Source organism: Ostrea edulis, chromosome 2 (genome assembly GCF_947568905.1).
Source record: "Ostrea edulis chromosome 2, xbOstEdul1.1, whole genome shotgun sequence".
Classification (NCBI taxonomy): Eukaryota; Metazoa; Mollusca; class Bivalvia; order Ostreida; family Ostreidae; genus Ostrea; species Ostrea edulis.
In genome coordinates, this window is record NC_079165.1 from 35,077,048 (window position 1) to 35,096,866 (window position 19,819).

Sequence of the window (19,819 nt, forward strand, 5' to 3'; positions counted from 1 at the left end):
TAGAAACAAAAGTACATGTATATGGACGTGAAAGAAATTAGACAAGTTGATTAAAAGTCAAGGTCAAATAGCACCGTGACTCGTAGTGGGGCCCTGGATGGACTTTGTTTTCTGCGTATATTTCAAATTTTTCTGGAATGTAGTCTTCTTTTCATGAAATAAAAACATTTGACATTTAGTACATTAGATATGGAGGTAGAGTACTTATAGGTCATTGACTAAATATCGAGAATTATTATATACTTTCAATTTCATCTCTTCTTTTTTCTTTAAAAGTTTGCGGGCATATATCACACGATATATGACCGGAAACATTCCGGCTCGGAAACATTACGTCACAATCAATACACAAGCCGGAACGCCGTTGATTTTCAAATTTTTCGTGTTTTTCATCATTTACTCAGTTAAACCAATAAAGAAATTGTTTAAATATAAAATTATTGCTAGTTTCTAAATGAAATTGAAAGTATATAATAAAAAGGTATTAGATTTTGTATGGGAAAATATGACGACCTCGTTTTTTGTCGCGGACGGACCTCGCAAGCTCGGTCCGTCTACGCGCCAAAAAACTCGGTCGCCATATTTTCCCATACAAAGTCTATAACCTATAATTATAGACTTTGTATGGGAAAATATGGCGACCGAGTTTTTTGGCGCGTAGACGGACCGAGCTTGCGAGGTCCGTTCGCGACAAAAAACGAGGTCGTCATATTTCCCATACAAAGTCTATAACCTTTTTATCATATACTTTCAATTTCATTTAGAAACTAACAATAATTCTATTTTTAACAATAACTTTATCGGTTTAACTGAGTAAAAGATGAAAAACACGAAAAATTTGAAAATCAACGGCGTAGAAATTTGATTGTGACGTAATGTTTGCGGGCCGGAATGTTTCCGGGCATATATCGTGTGATATATGCCCGCAAACTTTTAAAGAAAAAAGAAGAGATGAAATTGAAAGTATATAATAACTTATAAATATGCCCGCACGTGGTTGTTGCGCGGTATCTAAAAGGGACTGAGCTTAATACGAGATCCACTTCCGTGAAACGACCGAAGGCGGACATATTTCCCGGTATCCAGTCAATATCCTTTTACATATTTTTCGAATTATATGCACTTCTATTTCTAGAAAGGCATTAGACGAAGTGTTTGTCTTTTATTATTTGTAAACATATGTGACGTCACAAGCATCGAGTTTTGAAAGCAGATGTGAGGACACAGTTGAGGTATTCAATGTATAACAATGAACAATTTTGATGGATTTATAAATCTAAATGAATGTATATTGTTAAATGCTGATGAAAGTGAAGTACATGAAATTCACATGACTGGTAAATGATTAGAACCTAACCTTTTTGCACGTGAAATTTTTTTGAAGAGTTATTTACCCTTTATAAAAGTAAGAAAAATCTAATCTTCTAAAAACATGTACAGTAAATGGTTAATTTATTTCACCTTTTTATAAAGAGAGATCGCCGCGGTGGTCTAGAGGCAGAACGTTCGCCCCGCATGCGGAAGGTCGGGGTTCGAATCCCGGTCGCGACAGACCTTTAGAAGTCATTAAAACAGGTAGTGACAGTTCCATCGCCAAACGCTCGGCATCAGGTGTGAATGCCACAGATCCTCGGAGATGACCTTAAAAACGGATGGCCCGTGTCACAGTAGGTGTGGCACTAAAGAACCCTCACTGCTCAATGACCGTAAGCGCCGAGCATAGGCCTAAATTTGAAGCCCTTCACCGGTCTTGGTGACGTCTCTGAATGAATGAAAAATTCTCGAGAGGGACGTTAAACAAGGTGCAATCATAAAGCGAAAGTGTTTTGTAACTTCCTACCAAGAGATTTGTGTGAAAATACAGTTCCCTTTTAAGATATTTTAATAATACATGGTCTTCCCAAAGACTTCAATGTTAAATTCTAGGTGAAATAAATCAAGTAGTAAACAAAATTCTGAAAATTCCTATGGTGGATTATTTTTATTTGATGAACCCTCCAAAATGATATTATGCTTACAAAAATGCCACCGTCCATTTACTAGATATGAAATGTGGTTGTTATACATTGAATACCTTAAGTTAAATTTACAATGAGGTCTTTTATAGTTCAGTACTTAAAAATAAACGTTGAAAGTATTCTCTATAGAATCGGGGAAATATCAAAATATATCATAATACATGTAAATATTGCTTCTTTGACGCGAGTCTCGTTACAGCAATATAAAAATAGAAATATTTTATTTGCCAATCAATTTCACTGGGGGCATAACATAAATATAACAAGCACGATTTGTTATACATATACATGAGGATAGCAACAAGTACTAATCCCAGGTGAGGCAGGTGATAAATAATTTGAATTATCTCCCTTAAACAAAGGAAGACGATGTATTGGTTATTAACAAACATATTGATGTGTTGCTAATCTGCAGAAAATATTAAGGAACGATACTCTATAGGATATGCATGTTTCAGCAGTTTGTAGATCAAATCCATAAAGGCAATGGAGAGGAATTTTATATACCTTCAATCTGTTACTCCAATCCTATTCTATGACTAAAATATTTATCAAACTAAAAATAATAGTTTTAAAGAATTTTTTAAGTTAGTCATTTTGTATATTAATTTTCATTTCATTTATTCATTTACGTATTGGTTTATCAACTTTCGACAGCATTTATGAAAGATTTATTTCTTTCCTTTTTTTCTACATTTAACTTGTCTAAATATTTGAAATAATATTGGCTAAATTAAAACGAAACAAAGACCATCTTCTGACACTAGGACTACTTATACATGCTTCATACTCGCCGATTGGTGCAAGAATATCAAATTAGCCTAACTTATATATCAAATTGGTACACCTGCTTGAAGAAAAGAGAATTTTTCAGCATTACCGACATGTGTTATTTCTTAGTATTTGTTGTTTTTATTCATATAAATCACGCAACAGTTGTGATCGTGTTGAAATTTTTGATAAACCAGGAGAATCCAACAGGAACATGCAGATTATTTGTCCTATGCATTCATGATTCACTCGAAAAATTTCAGACTGAACAGAATACAGTTCATTTGAACTTTACTTCATTCTAGATCAACAAAACGCTTTCACTTAATTTTTCGTGCATTTCGGCGTTGAGCTACTTCAGAAAGAATACAAAGTATATGTCGCCTAACGTTATCGTGAAATCTATGTTCTATACTCCCCCATTCTCCCCTTTTTCAAAAGTACAAAATCCTTCTGTGAACTCATTATTTAGATTGTAAAATTAAGTGGGGGATATCACTTATACCTTTTACTTCTTGAAGTTTTTTTCTGTATGAAAAGGGGGCGGATACCGCCCTTCGAAAATGGAAATCTTAACCGCGTGTTTCAGTTTGACTAGAATAGTCTACAATAGCTACAGTGCTGCTTTTATTTAATTTTTTAATTCGTTCTAAGTTTCTGTAAATAATAGACGTATTTGAAATTTGTTATCGATTGTATAGTAAACATTGAGAGATAGGCGAACGTAATAATCCCGAAACAGATGAAAGACTATATACCGAACATAGATGTTTGCATTAAAACACAAGATTACTTTATAAGAAAAGGCTCTAAATCCCCAGCACCGGAATTAAATCATGGAACAGTTTTCATAAACTAACTTGAAGATGGAGGTTTCAATTTCAAGAAACCCGATACGCGTATAACATTTATCCAACCATTTAATATCAACGTTTCTGCTGATCATTTCACAGAGCAAGGAGTCCTGTACAATATATCTAGTTCTAGAAGAATAGTGATTTTGTACGATTGTCTTAGTAATGAAGCTATATTGTTTCATTAATTTCTTTTCTCTCTGATGCGTAATTGACCTTAAAATTTGTCATAAGTTTTATCACAAAATATGAATATAAGGAATATATAGATTGTTTAAATAACGGAGCGCAGCTGGTAACTGTAGATCGTGTGGTCGAGTCCTGCAGGTTTGATAAGGTAACTCCGCCCTCATTTGACTATTGTGGGTTCAAGGTAGAAAAGCTGTTAATAATTTTCACTTGATAGAGTTTGATTTAAGGAGGAATAACACCTTGTCATAATGGCTGACTTCATTTGGAAGCATGAATGAAAATATAAATATCAGCAACACTTGTAAATCCCTAGTTGGATAGTTCAGAAGGTTAACGTGTCTACTACCGATCTGTAGTTCCTGGGCTCGAGTCTAGCAGGGATTTTAATTTCTGTCAGATTTACTTTCTTCTACGCTACATTTCTTAACTAAATAAGGTAAATTCATATAATAATATTATAGGAACATATCCTCCACTTTCCATCAATATCCGTTTTTTTATGGTGTGTCATTCCTCCATAATCAAAAACCAAACTACGAAAATGTATATGATCTCAGACATATATAAACAGAAGTCAATGTCAACATTAAAAAAATTCGCACATTTGCGTTAACAGAAAAATAAAAACACATAAAAAGGCCCACCTCTATAAATGTATATACATGTAATTAATTGTAGATATCAGGGAAAAGTTTATTACATTGTAATAGGCTTACAGTATTCTACTAAACTGCATTTCTTAACTAAATAAGTTAAATTTATATAATAATATTATTGTACATATTCTCCACATATTGTAGATATACAATATTACATCACCATGAGGGTTATTGTCCTTGAAAACATTTTTTTTTTTAATTTAGATAAGTCAGATAATTGATTATTTATAGAAAAAAAAAATTTTCAGTATCAAATTGTTTACCAGATTTTTCATTGTATCCAGGAAATAAAATCCCTATAAAAGACGTGTTTCTATCATGCATAAAGTTTGATTAAATAGAGATTTTGCAAAAATCTTGACGTCCTATGAGAGTGGAATTACTTTATTTTTTAGTTTTTAATTATTTCACGTTGAAACTACAATTCTGTGCTATACCATAGGTGTTACATATGTCCTACTTTATGTATCACTCCGCAGTGGAGGATCTAGAGGGGAGGGTGATAGGGTTGCAAACCGCACCTCATTTGGTTGAACATTTTAACAAGAAGAGTAATGTTTTGTCATTTTGGGCTATTCAATCCCCTTCTGGGCGGAAAAGAGGAGGAAAAGGTACATGCTTGGGTCGTAATCCCACCCCATTTTGAAAGTTTTCTGGATCCACTCCCGCTTCGCGTCCTTGTTAGAAATTGAAAGGGGCAAATACAGTATTGAATGTGTGCATTTTGCTCAGAGGATGTTTTTAAAAACGTAAAACAACTTGTTCATTTCCTTGTGAATTTTTATTGTGACCTCCGATTTTACCTTTATGAGCCAGTATAAAAAAAAAAATTAATAAGAAAAGTTACTATTTTAATAATCAACTACGTTATTCAATGTTCATTTGCCTAAGATTGTGTCGTTGGTGTATTTTAGATTTGATAGTAATATAAAACTGTATATAATATAGATTTTCCATATACTGCGTTTCATGTGCAGGGTGCTTATGTTTTTACTTATTGTAAAATATATTGTGTTTAATGTAATATGATACATGCCACTTTAATTAATCATTGCTTACTTACTGTAACAAAGTACGGCCATGTTACATGTATTTAAGGAATAAATGTCTTAACTATTTTATTATGATGGTATGAAAACAATGGAAGCAAAAGGTTTTCATATCTCCTTAATCAACATAACTAATCAGAAAAGGTTGGGGTTTTTTTCTATATAATTACATGTATCCGTTTGTCAAATTTGTATCGGTGCTGAATTATGTTTTGTGGGTTTCTTAAGCTGAGGCATATAGATGAACTACAAAATTAAATACACAAAAATAACAACTAATGGATAAAGTAAACAAATGGCAAATTAAATAGCTAATATATTCCAGTATTCAGTCGTGATAAGGGGGGTGGGAGTGGGGGGGGGGTGTGAAAACGGAGGGTACGGAAGAGTATGAGTAAGTGGATGTGACGAAAAGATAATAATGAATTCTTTGCTGAAGTTCACGACTGCATTCCTGACTCGTTATATTTAATCAATTTAATTAAATTACATATGTTCAAACCATACGATGAAAAGAAATATAATGTTGTCTTAAATTTGTTTACAAATTGCAATGCATGTATGCATATAGATAGATATAGTACTTCTATTTTAACGACTGGGACAGCTCCGGTAGAAATGAAAGTAGAATACAAATATAAAAAATAAATTTAATAATTTTTGGAAATTACTCGAGGATATGAACTGTAAGGCTTCACGTCGGTACGACTTTCAGGACGCGTTTCATGAAGTACGCCGGCGTGAAGCGTCGCATTTCATACCTTCGTGTATTTTCAAAAATGAAATATATTTCTTAAAAGTGCAATTATTCAAAGTCATGATAAACGAGATGATTAAACGAGCTTGGAATAGAGATCGAGAAGACTTGTCGAAATAGAAAAGAACGAGCAAAAGCGAGGAAGCAACTGGAGTCGGAAACTCGAGGCTCTAAAAAATCCATTTATGTTGAAAGAAACAAATTACTTCTCATATTTTGACATGATCACGCTTGTGTGAAACTTTTCTGGAGCGAGTTTGTAAAATGATCCGGTAAAATTGACGGAGATTATGATATTAAAAGAACTGTGTTACTTGGCAATTTTGGAAATTTTCTTTAAAAAGAGTCAAATATCGTGATCAAGCTGAAGAAATGAGCCCAAGACCCAAAATCAGGCATGTCTACATATCAAACGAACAAAGAAACTATATTGTGTTGATGTTTTATTTCTCATTGTTTTAATGTGTGGTGCTTAGGGCCGTAGCAGTGAGCGCTGTGTAAATGTATTCAAGAGTCGGTCCAAATTGAATCACAAACGAACCTTGTATAACATTTTCAAACTGTTGAAAAATATGTTGTAGATATGATGATACGTGTATTGGCTTTTTATTGATTTTTGTATTATCATTATTAATATTATTATTAACGAAACTTTGAAACCATAATTATGTTGCTTAATCTAAGTTTAAGTTGTTCTTGTTGAAAATCTGTTTTAATGCATTGTAGATCTATATGTAATGTGTATGCAGGTTTTGTAAAAAAAAAAAAAAAAATAAATAAAAAAAAAAATAAAAAAAAAATTAAAAGGAAAAAAAAATTGCATTCATTCATATATACTTTAAAGAATAGCAATGATTAAGATACATAACTTTTTTTTCTTTTCAAATTGGACGAATTAATGTATGCTCAAAAACACATCAAACTTGAGAGTTGAATTGTCACAAATTCTACTGAACACTAGTACCCCAAACGTCGCGAGCCACAATGTAGAAAGTTTCTTTTACGCCCCATAACACAACGTCACAATCGCTGCGGACGTCGTCGTTTACACAGAATATGATGACGTTTGTCCATTGTCTTCATGTTATGGAAGTTTTATATAGCAACAAGTAGCAAATGTTTACGATATGAGCTTCGAACCTGCACCTAAAAAACGAAAAATGGAACCACACATTGGAGGTGATAATGGAAATGTCAATAATGAAGCCTCGAAATCTTTTCAGAAATCTGCATCTCAGTCCGCGAGTGGAGATTTTGGTGTGGACGATCTTCATCAATATGTTATGGCATTACCAGGGGAAGATGGGGTCTCTAACCCAACCAGTTATAAGATTATTCGTCAAGGATGTGCACTTGGAGACGAATGGGTTCAGTCCTACCCTCCGCCATTAAGTTCATACCCTTCACGAATCGTGAAAACCGGAAACATGTTCTATGACAGTTTTGTTAACAACATGTCCAAATTAACCGGACTACGACCACTGAAAACACTAGCTAGAGGAAGATCAGGAATCATCATATTAGCACAAAATCTACACAGGATGAACCATTACAAACAGAATGAGTATACCCCAGTGGTCGTGAAACTCAATTCCTCCAAGCCTCGGCGGAAAGCCAAAGCTACTGTCAAAACTGACATGGAGGAAGAGATGAAGATTCTGAAAGAGCTGGAACATAGTAACATTGTCTCTTGGATTTGTAATATCAGCTATAATGGCCGTGTTGGTGTTGTGATGGAATTCTGCGAGAACGGAAATTTGGATCAGTTACTGAAACTTCACGATGCACATTTTCTTACAGAACCTGTCTGTAGAAGATACTTCAGAAATATTTTTGATGGGTTGGAATATATTCATCTACAAAACATAGCTCACAGAGATATCTGCACTCAGAACATTCTCATAACTTCTAAAAACAATTTAAAGCTGGGTGACTTTGGACATGCTGTTCATTTCTTTACGGGGGATCCGTTGCTTCAGGAAGAGTGTGGAACCTTGGGGTTTCAAGCCCCGGAAATCGTCAACAAGGAAGCTTACAATCCCAAAAACGCCGATATATGGTCCTTGGGTTGCACCCTCTACCTCATGTCCACCGGTCGTCTTCCCTTAGGGGTGATCCCTAATGAAATCAAGGAACGTGCATCTAAAGAAATCCAGTTTCCGGATAAACGAGTTCTGAACATTTCGCAACCACTTAGAGAAATAACACGAGGCGCTCTTGCCTTCCACCCGGACCTGCGATTCACATTGAATCGTATGAAACATGGCGAATGGATGAAGGATTCTAGCTGTAATGTTCAGATAGGAAACTTTCACATGATCCGGCAGCCCCGAAAGATTCGGGAGGGGGAAGTTGAGCAAGCGCTAAAGAAGCGATATGAAATCTAAATTCAACCAGTTTGCCTTAAAAATCATCAATCATGTATCACCATTTTGAAACAATTTCAATCAGTGCCAAACATTGTGGAATCCGTTTCTTTTTATAATCTTCGTATGCATGTATATTTTAATGGAAATCAGGTCATTCAAAACCAAAATTTGTTTCTCGTGTCTGACTTCATTTTATATTGATAAAGATTACTAATAAATTTCTTTTTAATAATAACCATTCTTTTACATCATGGAATGTATTATGCTAAACAAATCTTTTCATTCATCATTCGGTGTTTGATAAAAATTGTGAATCGCGGATTTTTAATGCAAAATATTTCTCACACTTTATTTCTTTTCTTTTCTTTCTTTCTATATTATATATATATATATATATATATATATATATATATATATATATATATATATATACAATAAATTTCTCCAACATATGTCAGCCTGGTATAGGTTAACAAATTTTGAAACTATATCAATTTCGGTAAAGAACAATTCTGTAAAAAGGTAGAAAAAAAATCGTCACATTAACGAAGGAGCTTTTCAACTGCATCGATCGCCTTGTTAACGAAGCTACTTACAATCCTGATTAATGGAGAAATGTCCACACATCCCTTTTCTCGGAACCAATAATGATCAGCAAATAATGGAAATATTGTCACAAAGGATTCGGTACAGTATTCTAGATAAAAAAAATCTTTTTGATTTCCTATACACTTTTCCATCTATTACGAAGCAACGTGCTCATTAATTTTACAATATATCGGAGAATATTGTACTGTCTTCAAAATGGAAGGGATGATTACACATAACAATGTGTATATATATTTTAAAATTTTTTGTATAATTGTATTTTTATTCATTTCTTTTTAAACGAGTGTCATTATAATGCCAGAATACCACGTGCCTGCCGTGCATGCTGAGTGTAAATGTATATAAAACAATCAAAATCCTATGTGAATTATGTTTGAAATAGGTATGCAGTGCTGTGTTTTAGGATATAATTCAGTGCATCATCTCATGAAATAGTGTTCTCAGTTTAAAAAAAAAATACAAGAAAATCTTGTCAGAAGCACGCGCTTGTTCACTTCGACGTTGTTTTGTTCGTATACATATTTCAGTCTTTATACAACTTTTAAAAAATAACAACAACCGATTTTTAGTAAATTTGTAATAATGTGTACTTTGGAATAAAAATAGTCTTGTAAAACTAAAGCGAACATTTCTTTAATATAAAGAGCTACACAATTGACTTAGCATACGTAGTGCTGTTCCTACTCGCAGAACCGTAGCTCTCTGGGAAATATTTGGGATAGACCAGAGAGCTACAAACCCATCCCTTACAAAAACTTTCGATTTACAGCGCCACTTTTTCTGCAAACGATTTTCTGGAATTTTTAATAGCCGCCTCAAGAATCTGTTATCAAAAAATTCCTGACATATTTTCCCACTTACATTTGTATGAAGACGTATCTTCAAGCATCCATTAAATCCCTATTTGAATAAATCTTGCCTGTTAATATGCGCAGAAAAAGTTGCACTGTAAAACGGAAGAATTTTTTTTTCAAAGGGGCGCATCTGTAGCACCTCTATGGTTTTTCCCGGAGAGTTACAATTCTGCAGCTATGTTTTCTCCTCTAATCCCCAAAGATAATATGGTTGAACTTTGTTGATAAAAATCGTCCAGGCTGTAGGTGAAGTGCCACGCTTTTGACCTATGCATGGAGCTCAGCATCGTAGCATTGATGGTGGGTTTTTTTTTGTGCCAACGTCTACCTTGACACGGAATCATCTTACGCACTGTCCCAGGACCTCACGGTTTCGAGTACTTCTTTTAAAAAGTCTTACAACTTTTCGGAAACTCCAAAATAGTCTCTTGTAGATCATGGTTGGTTTATTGTCGAAATCTCGACAAGGAATCCCTGATCATTCAACAGGCATTGCTCAAATATTTCTCCGTTGATTCCGTTATTATTTTAGGAGAAACCACAACTGCTTTTATTGTTTAATTATACCTTATAAATTTGTGTGTCACAATTCTTGGCACAAAAATTAATATGAATTCTGGTGTGAAGATGGATGCTGATATGTGGTGACCCTTGCGTTTTATGCTCTCGAGATATCAGGGGTGCTACTGCCTGCACAAAGCACATCGGTTATTGCTTCCGGACTGCTGTATGCGATAAACTTCATATAATGATATTGTCATGAGCTCTAGATACTAGCGAAGCCGATGTGCAGCCATGATGGACGGTGAACCATCAAACATCGCTCGAAATCTGAGGTAAATTTCGATCTTGTAGCCCTCAAACTTGGGAGTGAAGAGAATGAGCATCTGAAATTTCAACACTGCGAAGATACAGCTTCAAAGATGTAACACAGACAAAGGTTATATACATGTTTTCCTCTAAGTGACCTTGATATCATCTAAATTACCTTGGGAAGAAACTGGAACACATCCAATTAGGCAGGAGAAATAAAGTCAAATCAGAAAGAACGGACCCCTATCTGGTATTCCAGCAAAATATTCCACCAAATAGTAGTCCTCCGCGATACAAAATATTCCACCAAATAGTAGTCCTCCGCGATACAAAATATTCCACCAAATAGTAGACCTCCGTGATAAAACGGGCCCAGGTATGATTTTCTGCCGCGGGGTGGGGTATGTGCTAGTGTAGAATTTCCTCCTCGATTAAAGTATATATTTTCCCCATGTCGGAAATACCGTCTGAACTAGAATCCCGCTTTCGTTTCGGAATATAATTTCCGGATAGTTTCAACTAAATTAATAATATCATTAATATGACCATGGGATATATACAGTATGTATATACAATGTACATATAATATCGGACGCTCGGGTACACAAACAGACGTCAAAAGTGGCAAAATATTTCTTCCAGTCAACATCATGAGCTACATCTTTATAAACCTTTTGAAAATAATGAAAGAGCAAAAATTGGGATCATAGAGGCGAGCATATCTCTTTTTCTATATTAGAAGAATTGTGTATCACTATTTGTCGAGCAAATCGTTCGATTAATTAAAAAAAGGGGGAAAAGGGGGGGGGGGTGTCCAAGTTTATGTTGTAATTGGTTCCCCTTTTCGACACACAATTTTGACAAATATGTCAGTAGGTAACTTTAAAAAAATGTTTCTCGGACCAAGTTCATTTTCGATTTCAAGACTACTCTGATTTTAAATTTTTACGCCAATAAACTTAATGTCGCTTCATGTAACAATTCATAATTAGCATGTCCTCTACTGATATAGAATTAAATGCTCTATTTCTCGGAATCTTTGGCATTTATCTATTCTCCGATGTGAAACAACATTAGATTTCAGACATTTGATTTTTATTATTGGTAAACACTAATTCTAACTTTTACAGTTTAGACAAACATACGGGTATTTAGATTTATGCACGTATGGAAAACCTGAGGAGAGGTAGGGAAGCATATCACGTGTTTTTACCCTCGTCCAAATACAAAAAATAAACTCCAGTAATCAAAGCGATTTCAAATTTCATAATTTCATTTGCTACATTTCAATCAATCGTTAGGAGATTTTCAAATTTGCCCTGCCCCCACCCCCACCCCCTTCAAGCATATACACTTTTGACCATTTGGTCTTTCAAATTGTCTTTTGAATTTCTCAATCCATTTTACTACTGTGTAGTAAATTACGAAGTATCACACCGGCATTTTTTGGCAAAATAAGTGGTTGTTCGATGATCATTATAATATTTCTTTAAATACCGACTGACAAAATGATCTGAGTGTTAATTCCTTATTAATTAATTAATTAATTAGAAATGAAGGATCTCCGAGAGGTGAACCATTGATAAGCAGGAGTTATTAAGCTAACTGATATTTCCAAATTGTGCAAATATTTCAGACTGCGTGAACACGGCTTACCTTTACATTGCAGAAGAGAGAGAGAGGGGGTACTTTTGTAAATCCACCAGCAAATACACAACAAACAGGACAATTTTAAAATTATCACCTCGTCTTCGTAAGCAATTTATACCAAAATGAAGTCAAATGTACTTACAATTGAATAAATCAAGAGAAATGTGGAAAGAAACGTTATAAAATGAGCCAATTATTTTAATAATGTGATATGTTCGACCCTAGAGGAATGGGATCTGAAACTAATGAGGGTGCATTTGGGCACTGTGTTTTAATTAGCACTAAAGCACTGTGTATAACGAGTGAAGTCACAGCCAAATTTTTCACTAACGAGTAGGGACCATGTTTTTCCTACAAATCAAACCCGTCTTAATGAGACTTCCGTCTTGCAGAATCTGCCTTGTGTATTAATACATTCGGCGTTTGGCGGTATTTTATCGATATCGTTTATCAAAACGTCATTGATATACGTATCTTATATATCTACAAACACATAAACATGGACACAAATGAAGGAAGACCGAATGATTACCTCTGTCACGTGACCAGCTGACAGTATCTGTTATAGTACTCACTCTCGATTGGACTTAATTACCGATCCCGATCTGTTTAGATTGATACTAGTGATGATACATACATGGAAATGTGATCAGTATTTAACTTTAACGACTGGTGCGTGCTCAAATCCGGTTAGCAGCTGTGTTATTTTCACATAGTTTGGACAATACTTCAATTCCAAATCAAACTATATTTTCAGTAAGTTCCCTGGTGCATTGTAAAATGCAAGATCCTTGAATTCACATGACACTGTGCCTCGATTTTATTTTTATCTTGCATAAGCCGGAGGCTCAAGTGAGTTTATCTTTCCACACGTTCGGCTTTTCAAGAACTACTTGGCCAGTTTCTACCAAACTTGGCACAAAGTATCCTTGAGCAAATGCGATTTAAGTTTGTTCATATGAAGGAAAACGTTATCTTTTTAGGGGATACGAGTAAGAAATAGTGAGAAAAGGGTGGTGTGTTTAAAATATTTGTTTAGAAAGTAGGAACAACGCGACTAAGCATTGTCATGTAGATTAGATTCTAGTTTGTTCAAATCATGACTAGAAGCCCAGAGCAGGCCCACAGCAGGATTTACTTAAGAAATAATACATGAGGATATGAACTGATACGCTTCACGCTGGCATACTTAAATGAAAAGTATGAGAGTATGCAGTGTTGCAGTTCATAGCCTCATATTTTCAAAAATAAAATTTATTATTTATACTTACATCTTACTTTCATTTCTGTCGGAATTCCCAGCTATTAAGATAGACGCACGTAGTTCTGTATTCATACGCGAATTGTTTACGACTGCAGCGCGTTCATGAGATGCCTATCATTACAATTTGTGTAAAGATATCAAAGGCAAAAACATTAAAATGGAAATATATGAATATGTAGGAATTTTTTTTTTACAGACATTTTGTATATTTTTGTGTAGAAACAGTTTCATGAAATTGTTATGAATGCTACTATATCGTCATAAACAGTTTGTATGGAATTTTAATAACGCTGTTTAAGGAAAATTGCAATTTTCTGACCGTGATATATGATTCTGTTTATGTACGTCTCACATCTTAAAAAGTGTGATGACCTATGTATTTTATTTGATAATTTGTTAGTTTTAACTCTAATGAATAAAAATAAATACACATTTTTAAACTTGTATCAGATAAAACTGCGAGTATGGAGTTACCTTAATATGCAAACATCAGTCATATAGTGTAGATTTAAACTTGTTCAAGCCATGACCCCTGGGTCCAAGATGGGACACAAAATTTAGTCTGAAATATATAGCCTGGAGATGATTCTTGAAAAAATAATGAGTATGCTTAAAATGTATTGACTGGATCGCGGTAAATTGCGAAAAAATTAGTTTCATGATGATCATTTTTCCTTTAATTTTGTGATTATATCTCGTGTAATTGATTTGAGTTTTACTAATAACGAAGCCAAAGTTTGAGACTTGCTGGAGATTAACTACGACGTGAATCTATCACGTGGTATCTAGAATCAGGGGAACTGTGGGGGTGGATGGGGGTGATAATCACTACCCTCTAACCCCACTTTGGCAAACCTTATTTTTATTATTATTATTGTTATTTTTACATGCAAAGTTAGATATTTTCTATACAAAGCAAGAGATATTGGGTTACTCCGCCCTCCCCTTCCCCCTTTTTGTAGTAGTATACTGTATTGCGTGGTAAGACTGTATGGTTGAAGTGTAAGATGAATGACCCTACCTCACGATTTAGGATTTTGGGCAAATGTGATCTTTTTTTCCAAGTCAACTTGTCCTTTGACTACCCCCCCCCCTCCACACTTTGAAAAAAAAACGATGCTCCGTGACAGCATAAGGATCTCTAAACGCTTGCTGTAACACCATCTCGTTTGAGGAGGGAGGTATTTTGGGTTGGAGGGAGGGGTTATTTTTCTTTTTCCTTTAAATACCAATTATACCCTTAAACGTCTCAAAATGTAGTGTGTATTTTTTAATTCAATGACAATGATGAAAATTTTAATTAAGAATAAAATTGACAGGATGAATTGTTGCCTCTAACTGTACTGAGATATATTATGACAAAAGAATCATGCATACCCCTGGTTGAAACACCCCTCCCCCTCCCTTGTTTATGAAAACGTTTATGATATGTGCTTCTTTCCAACGCAAACGATTTATTTGTGATTGAAAAGTATTGCAAAAAAAAAAAAAGGTATGACAAACTTTTATTTATTCATTTTTTAAACAGAAGCTTGAATGTCCTTTTCAGACCTACGTCATTCATCAAGACATACTAAATACGGAATAAAATAAATAAATAAATAAAATAACAGGGAGGAAACTCAAGAACAAACAAACAAAAAAGAAAAGTCAACAGAAAACCAGAAAAACTGTCCACTAGTATTTCGAACTTCTATCACTCAAATATTTTTCCAAACATGCCGAATCATATAGGTCCACTACTAATATTTCCAATCGCTTACAAAGAGTAATCTAACACGAACTGAAGTGGTTATATTTACTCAGATGTTAGGCTATGAAATATGCTATATTTACACTTCTTACTCCAATTCAGAAAACTTATTTGCGCAAACTTTCTTGACAAATTCAACACATACACATCAAAACTTTTCAAGATATTAAACTTTCAAATTCTTACTAAATCTTAAGCATCGTATAAGGAATCGGGAAGGGTTCGAAACATCGATCCAGTGTACTGATTTTTACTAAGAACCTCAAGGAAACAATTTGTCCAATGACTATACAATCATCTTCATGTAGTAGTGTAGTGTAGTGTAGATCCACCAGTACTGGAACACAGTACATATGATTTATTTCTGTCAAAATCTCTTTCGGTCTTCTCATGTACAATCTGTAAAATTAGATATGCAGGCATCTTTATATGTAGTGCATGATGTGTGGATAGTTTGACCGAACCATGACCTTTAGGGTCAGGACATGACAACAAGGGAGACAACTCATACACAGGAATATACAAACCCTCATCTCAAGAATAACAGTAATGATATTGATAATAATTTTTATTTTTAAAGTCGGATATACATAATCAACAAATAATATTAGCTATATACTAGCCATTTTTACCGACTTGCACGGATGTTTGCGCTCAGGGGGCCTTTGAGTGGGGGGGAAACTGGAGTACCCGGAGGAAACCCACGTGTTCGAGTGGGCGACCACCATATCCTCTTACATACAGCCACTGCCGATCACAAAGATCGAACTCGGGTCGCAGCGGTGAGAAGCGAGTGCGTTAACCACTACTCTACCCGGACAACAGGGCTACATAACTGATAAGCAAGCGTCATGTACATTTTATTTCCCTCTTTTCACACGGGGAAACGTTTTGAAATTCTTCATCGCAAGAACCACAAAAGTATCATGCTAATTTCTCAAACAGGGTCAGCACAAGAAAATGCTGTATACACTACACGTATCAGGACAAACAGGGTCAGCATGAGAAAATGCTGTATATACTACATGTATCAGGACAAACAGGGTCAGCATAAGAAATGCTGTATGTATTAGGACAAACAGGGTCAGCATGAGAAAATGCTGTATATACTACATAAATAAGGACAAATAGCTGTATATACTTCATGTATCAGGACTGTTTGGAATGAAACTAGGATGAAGGGATTTTTGCCTATATTTAACAGCTTGGAAGACAAAACCAAACAAGAGTATCGCAAACGATACGACATACGCCCGTCGGAAAATGAAATTCAACCTGTAAGCACATTATGCATTCTGAATTGATACCACACATATTCTGAATAGAAAAGCCTTAAAGTATAGGTCATGGTGCACCAATCTATCTGACATGTGAACTGATCATGTATTTCTCTGAGAGATCCATGATGAGAAAAAGTCCAGGAAACTGTCTGACCTACTTTTAGTCCTAAAGTACAGATTACAGTGCACCAATCAAGTGATTATGTACTTCTCTAAGAGGAAAGTTGTGATAAAATTTCAGGGCAATACCTGTATCCATATAAACGGGGGGGGAAAATCTGAAAAGCTGTTTGACCTTCTTTTAGCCCTAAAGTAGGTTATGGTGCATCAATCCAGCTGAAATGCAAACTGAACTTGTATTCCTCCGAGAGGACTAAATTTCAGGGCAATCTCTGTATCCGTAATGAAAAAAAGTCCGGAAAACTGTTTGACCTATTTTAACCATAAAGTAGGTCATGGCGCACCTATCCAGCTGAAAAGCAACTCACTCTTACGCTTCTTGAGGGAGAGATTGTGACCACATTTAAAAGCTGTACATGCATCCGTTACGGAACAAGTTCCGGAAAACAAGACCTCGGACAGCCTGCAAGCCAGACAGACGGACGGACAGCGCCATAACATAATACGACGGGCGTATAAAAAGCGCTGAAAGCAAGCAACAAATTTGTAACATTTTGATATCCTTTCTACGGCCGCAGGGGCCGGACAATGTAAAGAATGTTCCGCTGTTCCGGTAGAAAAAAAATCATTAAAAAAATTATATGAACCACTGTATCCATACTCCCTCTGCAAAATGAGCATCGGGATCGTTCCTCTCGTGCCAAAGGCCACGGCGCAGGGGTCACTCCAAGAAGTATGCGCAAACGACTTTTGTCTTTTTTTTTAAAAAGGATTTTTTCCCCACATTTCTTCCTTCCCTTTCTTTTGCACTTGTGAGCTCGGTATCTCACTTGTACTTCGAGGACTGACACTCAATTTTTTCCTGACCATTAGAAATACCTTACTGAAACATTCTAAACATTAAAAATGGAGAAATAAAATTTGAAAATTTTCATCTCATATCGTGTCCATGCGCCTTTAAACTGATATTCAAATCTGACTATTAAATTCAGATTTCCCTTCGCTTCACTCCACTCCGCGTTTTACCCTAAGCCCTTTGAAAAGTATGAAACGTCGTAGTTCATGTCCTCATGTATTTTCAAAATGAAATTTATTTCTCCTATATACATTCTACTTTTACGAGTATGTCTGTCGAAATTCCCTGTTTGGTGATTGTTTGCTGGTAGTGAGCATTTTAACAAACACTATATTCGGACAAACTGTAACAGGGCAGCTCTCATTAAAAAAAGCATCGATATTTTCGAGCCTGGGAAATCTTGCCTCAGGTCTCTAGCTGAAAGTATTTCTCCTCCTTGGGATTCAGTACCAGGGCCGTAAATTAACCTTCAATTTGGAGGAGGCAGGAAATTAGGCGGGGGTCTGGGGGCCGCCCAGGCCCCCAGACGCTGAGCACATTTTGTGCACACTGAACACGTTTCGTTCAAAATCCTTGATTCTAGGGCCTTCTAAGATGTTACTTGACTAACTCATTCTAAAAGAAAGATTTGGAATGCTTTTTAAGGGAGGTATCATGTTCTTAGTTATTGGAAACAACATAAATTCTAATGAACTTTAAATTTTAATTCTTTTTTGGCTCAAAAGTTGGAGGAGGCAGCTGCCTCCTCCGCCTCCATGTAATTTACGGCCCTGAGTACTTACTGGTTTTTAAATGGAATGGGGAAGACAGACCTTGAAACTGGTTTGTGTTAAACACTGATTAAATACAGTAATCCGGTAATATATAATCTGACCTCGATGGACAGAAAATTCACTCGCTCCACTGCATCTTGAGCTTGACCTGAAACAGTAATGTAGGAGGATAACTATAATAGTAACCACCGTATCAGTGGCGGATCTAGAGAGTGGTTATGAGGGTTGCAACCCCCCCCCCCCCCCCCCCCCCACTATTTGGTCAATTTTGCCATTTGGGGGTCTTCAACTTTCCCTTTGAGGAAAGGGGCGGAAAAGGTACAAACATCGGTCGCAACCCCACCCCATTTGAATTTTTTCCTTGATCCGCCCCTGCGTATGAACATTCTCTAAAAATATACCTTTACTTGTGTTATCAGCTTTGGTCGGAAAATAGTTTTTAAGAGCTAATGTTTCTGTTTGTAAACCCGACACTAGATAAATATTATCTTTATCTTATCTGGTCATGATATGTTCTCAAGTACCCAAATTTAAATTCAATACACAATTTCAACATTTCCCGCGCAAAAAATGTTGATTTATTTGCGGATTTCGTAATTTTTCTGAGTAATACATTCAACCGTGTCCATTATTGTTTTTCATTTATATACAGACAAACTGAATATGATTCTACAAATATCTAGACATCGCAAAATTGGCATGCAACCGTTTTGGAAAAGTATGATTTTGCCTTGAAACAATGGCAATGGGGGCCAACTGCAAAAAAATAAAAACTGATACACTTCTTTAATGCCAGAGGAACATTTGTGCCAAGGATTTAGACTGTGGAGAAGTTATTTTTGTTTTGACCAAGACCTAAAGTCATTATGCAAGTCATACGGCACTCGGGATTGCATCGGTTATCACCACATGGCTAAGAATTGTATCGGATATTATAGCTTGACTCAGAATTCCGCCATGATATATAGGATATTACCACCCGACTCGGGATTGTATCGGTTATCCCCACCTGACTCGGGTTTGTACCGGATATCACTACCTGACTCGGGATTGTACCGGATATCACTACCTGACTCGGGTTTGTACCGGATATCACCACCTGACTCGGGATTGTACCGGATATCACTACCTGACTCGGGATTGTACCGGATATCACCATATCACCACCTGACTCGGGA

The 19,819-nt window shown here is 35.6% G+C and overlaps 2 protein-coding genes across 3 annotated transcripts in view; one reads left to right on the plus strand and one right to left on the minus strand.

Annotated features, from left to right (window-relative positions):
* LOC125682069 (uncharacterized) overlaps positions 1 to 12,731 on the minus strand; it is a 67,866-nt gene extending 55,135 nt beyond the window's left edge. Inside the window, exon 1 of one of the 2 annotated variants that reach the window (XM_048922459.2) lies at positions 12,602 to 12,731. The gene's annotated coding sequence lies outside the window, so the exon portion shown is untranslated. The remainder of the gene's footprint in view (positions 1 to 12,601) is intronic. The other variant, XM_048922457.2, reaches the window with a different exon arrangement.
* LOC125682071 (serine/threonine-protein kinase Nek7-like) lies at positions 2,529 to 8,905 on the plus strand. The gene has a single exon (XM_048922460.2). The coding sequence runs from the start codon at positions 7,428 to 7,430 to the stop codon at positions 8,685 to 8,687; it is 1,260 nt and encodes a 419-aa protein (XP_048778417.2). The 5' UTR covers positions 2,529 to 7,427; the 3' UTR covers positions 8,688 to 8,905.
* Positions 12,732 to 19,819: the final 7,088 nt, after the last annotated feature.

What these genes read in the sequence shown, in the direction of transcription:
- LOC125682071 (XM_048922460.2), top strand. Translation starts at nt 7,428, where the DNA reads ATGAGCTTCGAACCTGCACCTAAAAAACGAAAAATGGAACCACACATT.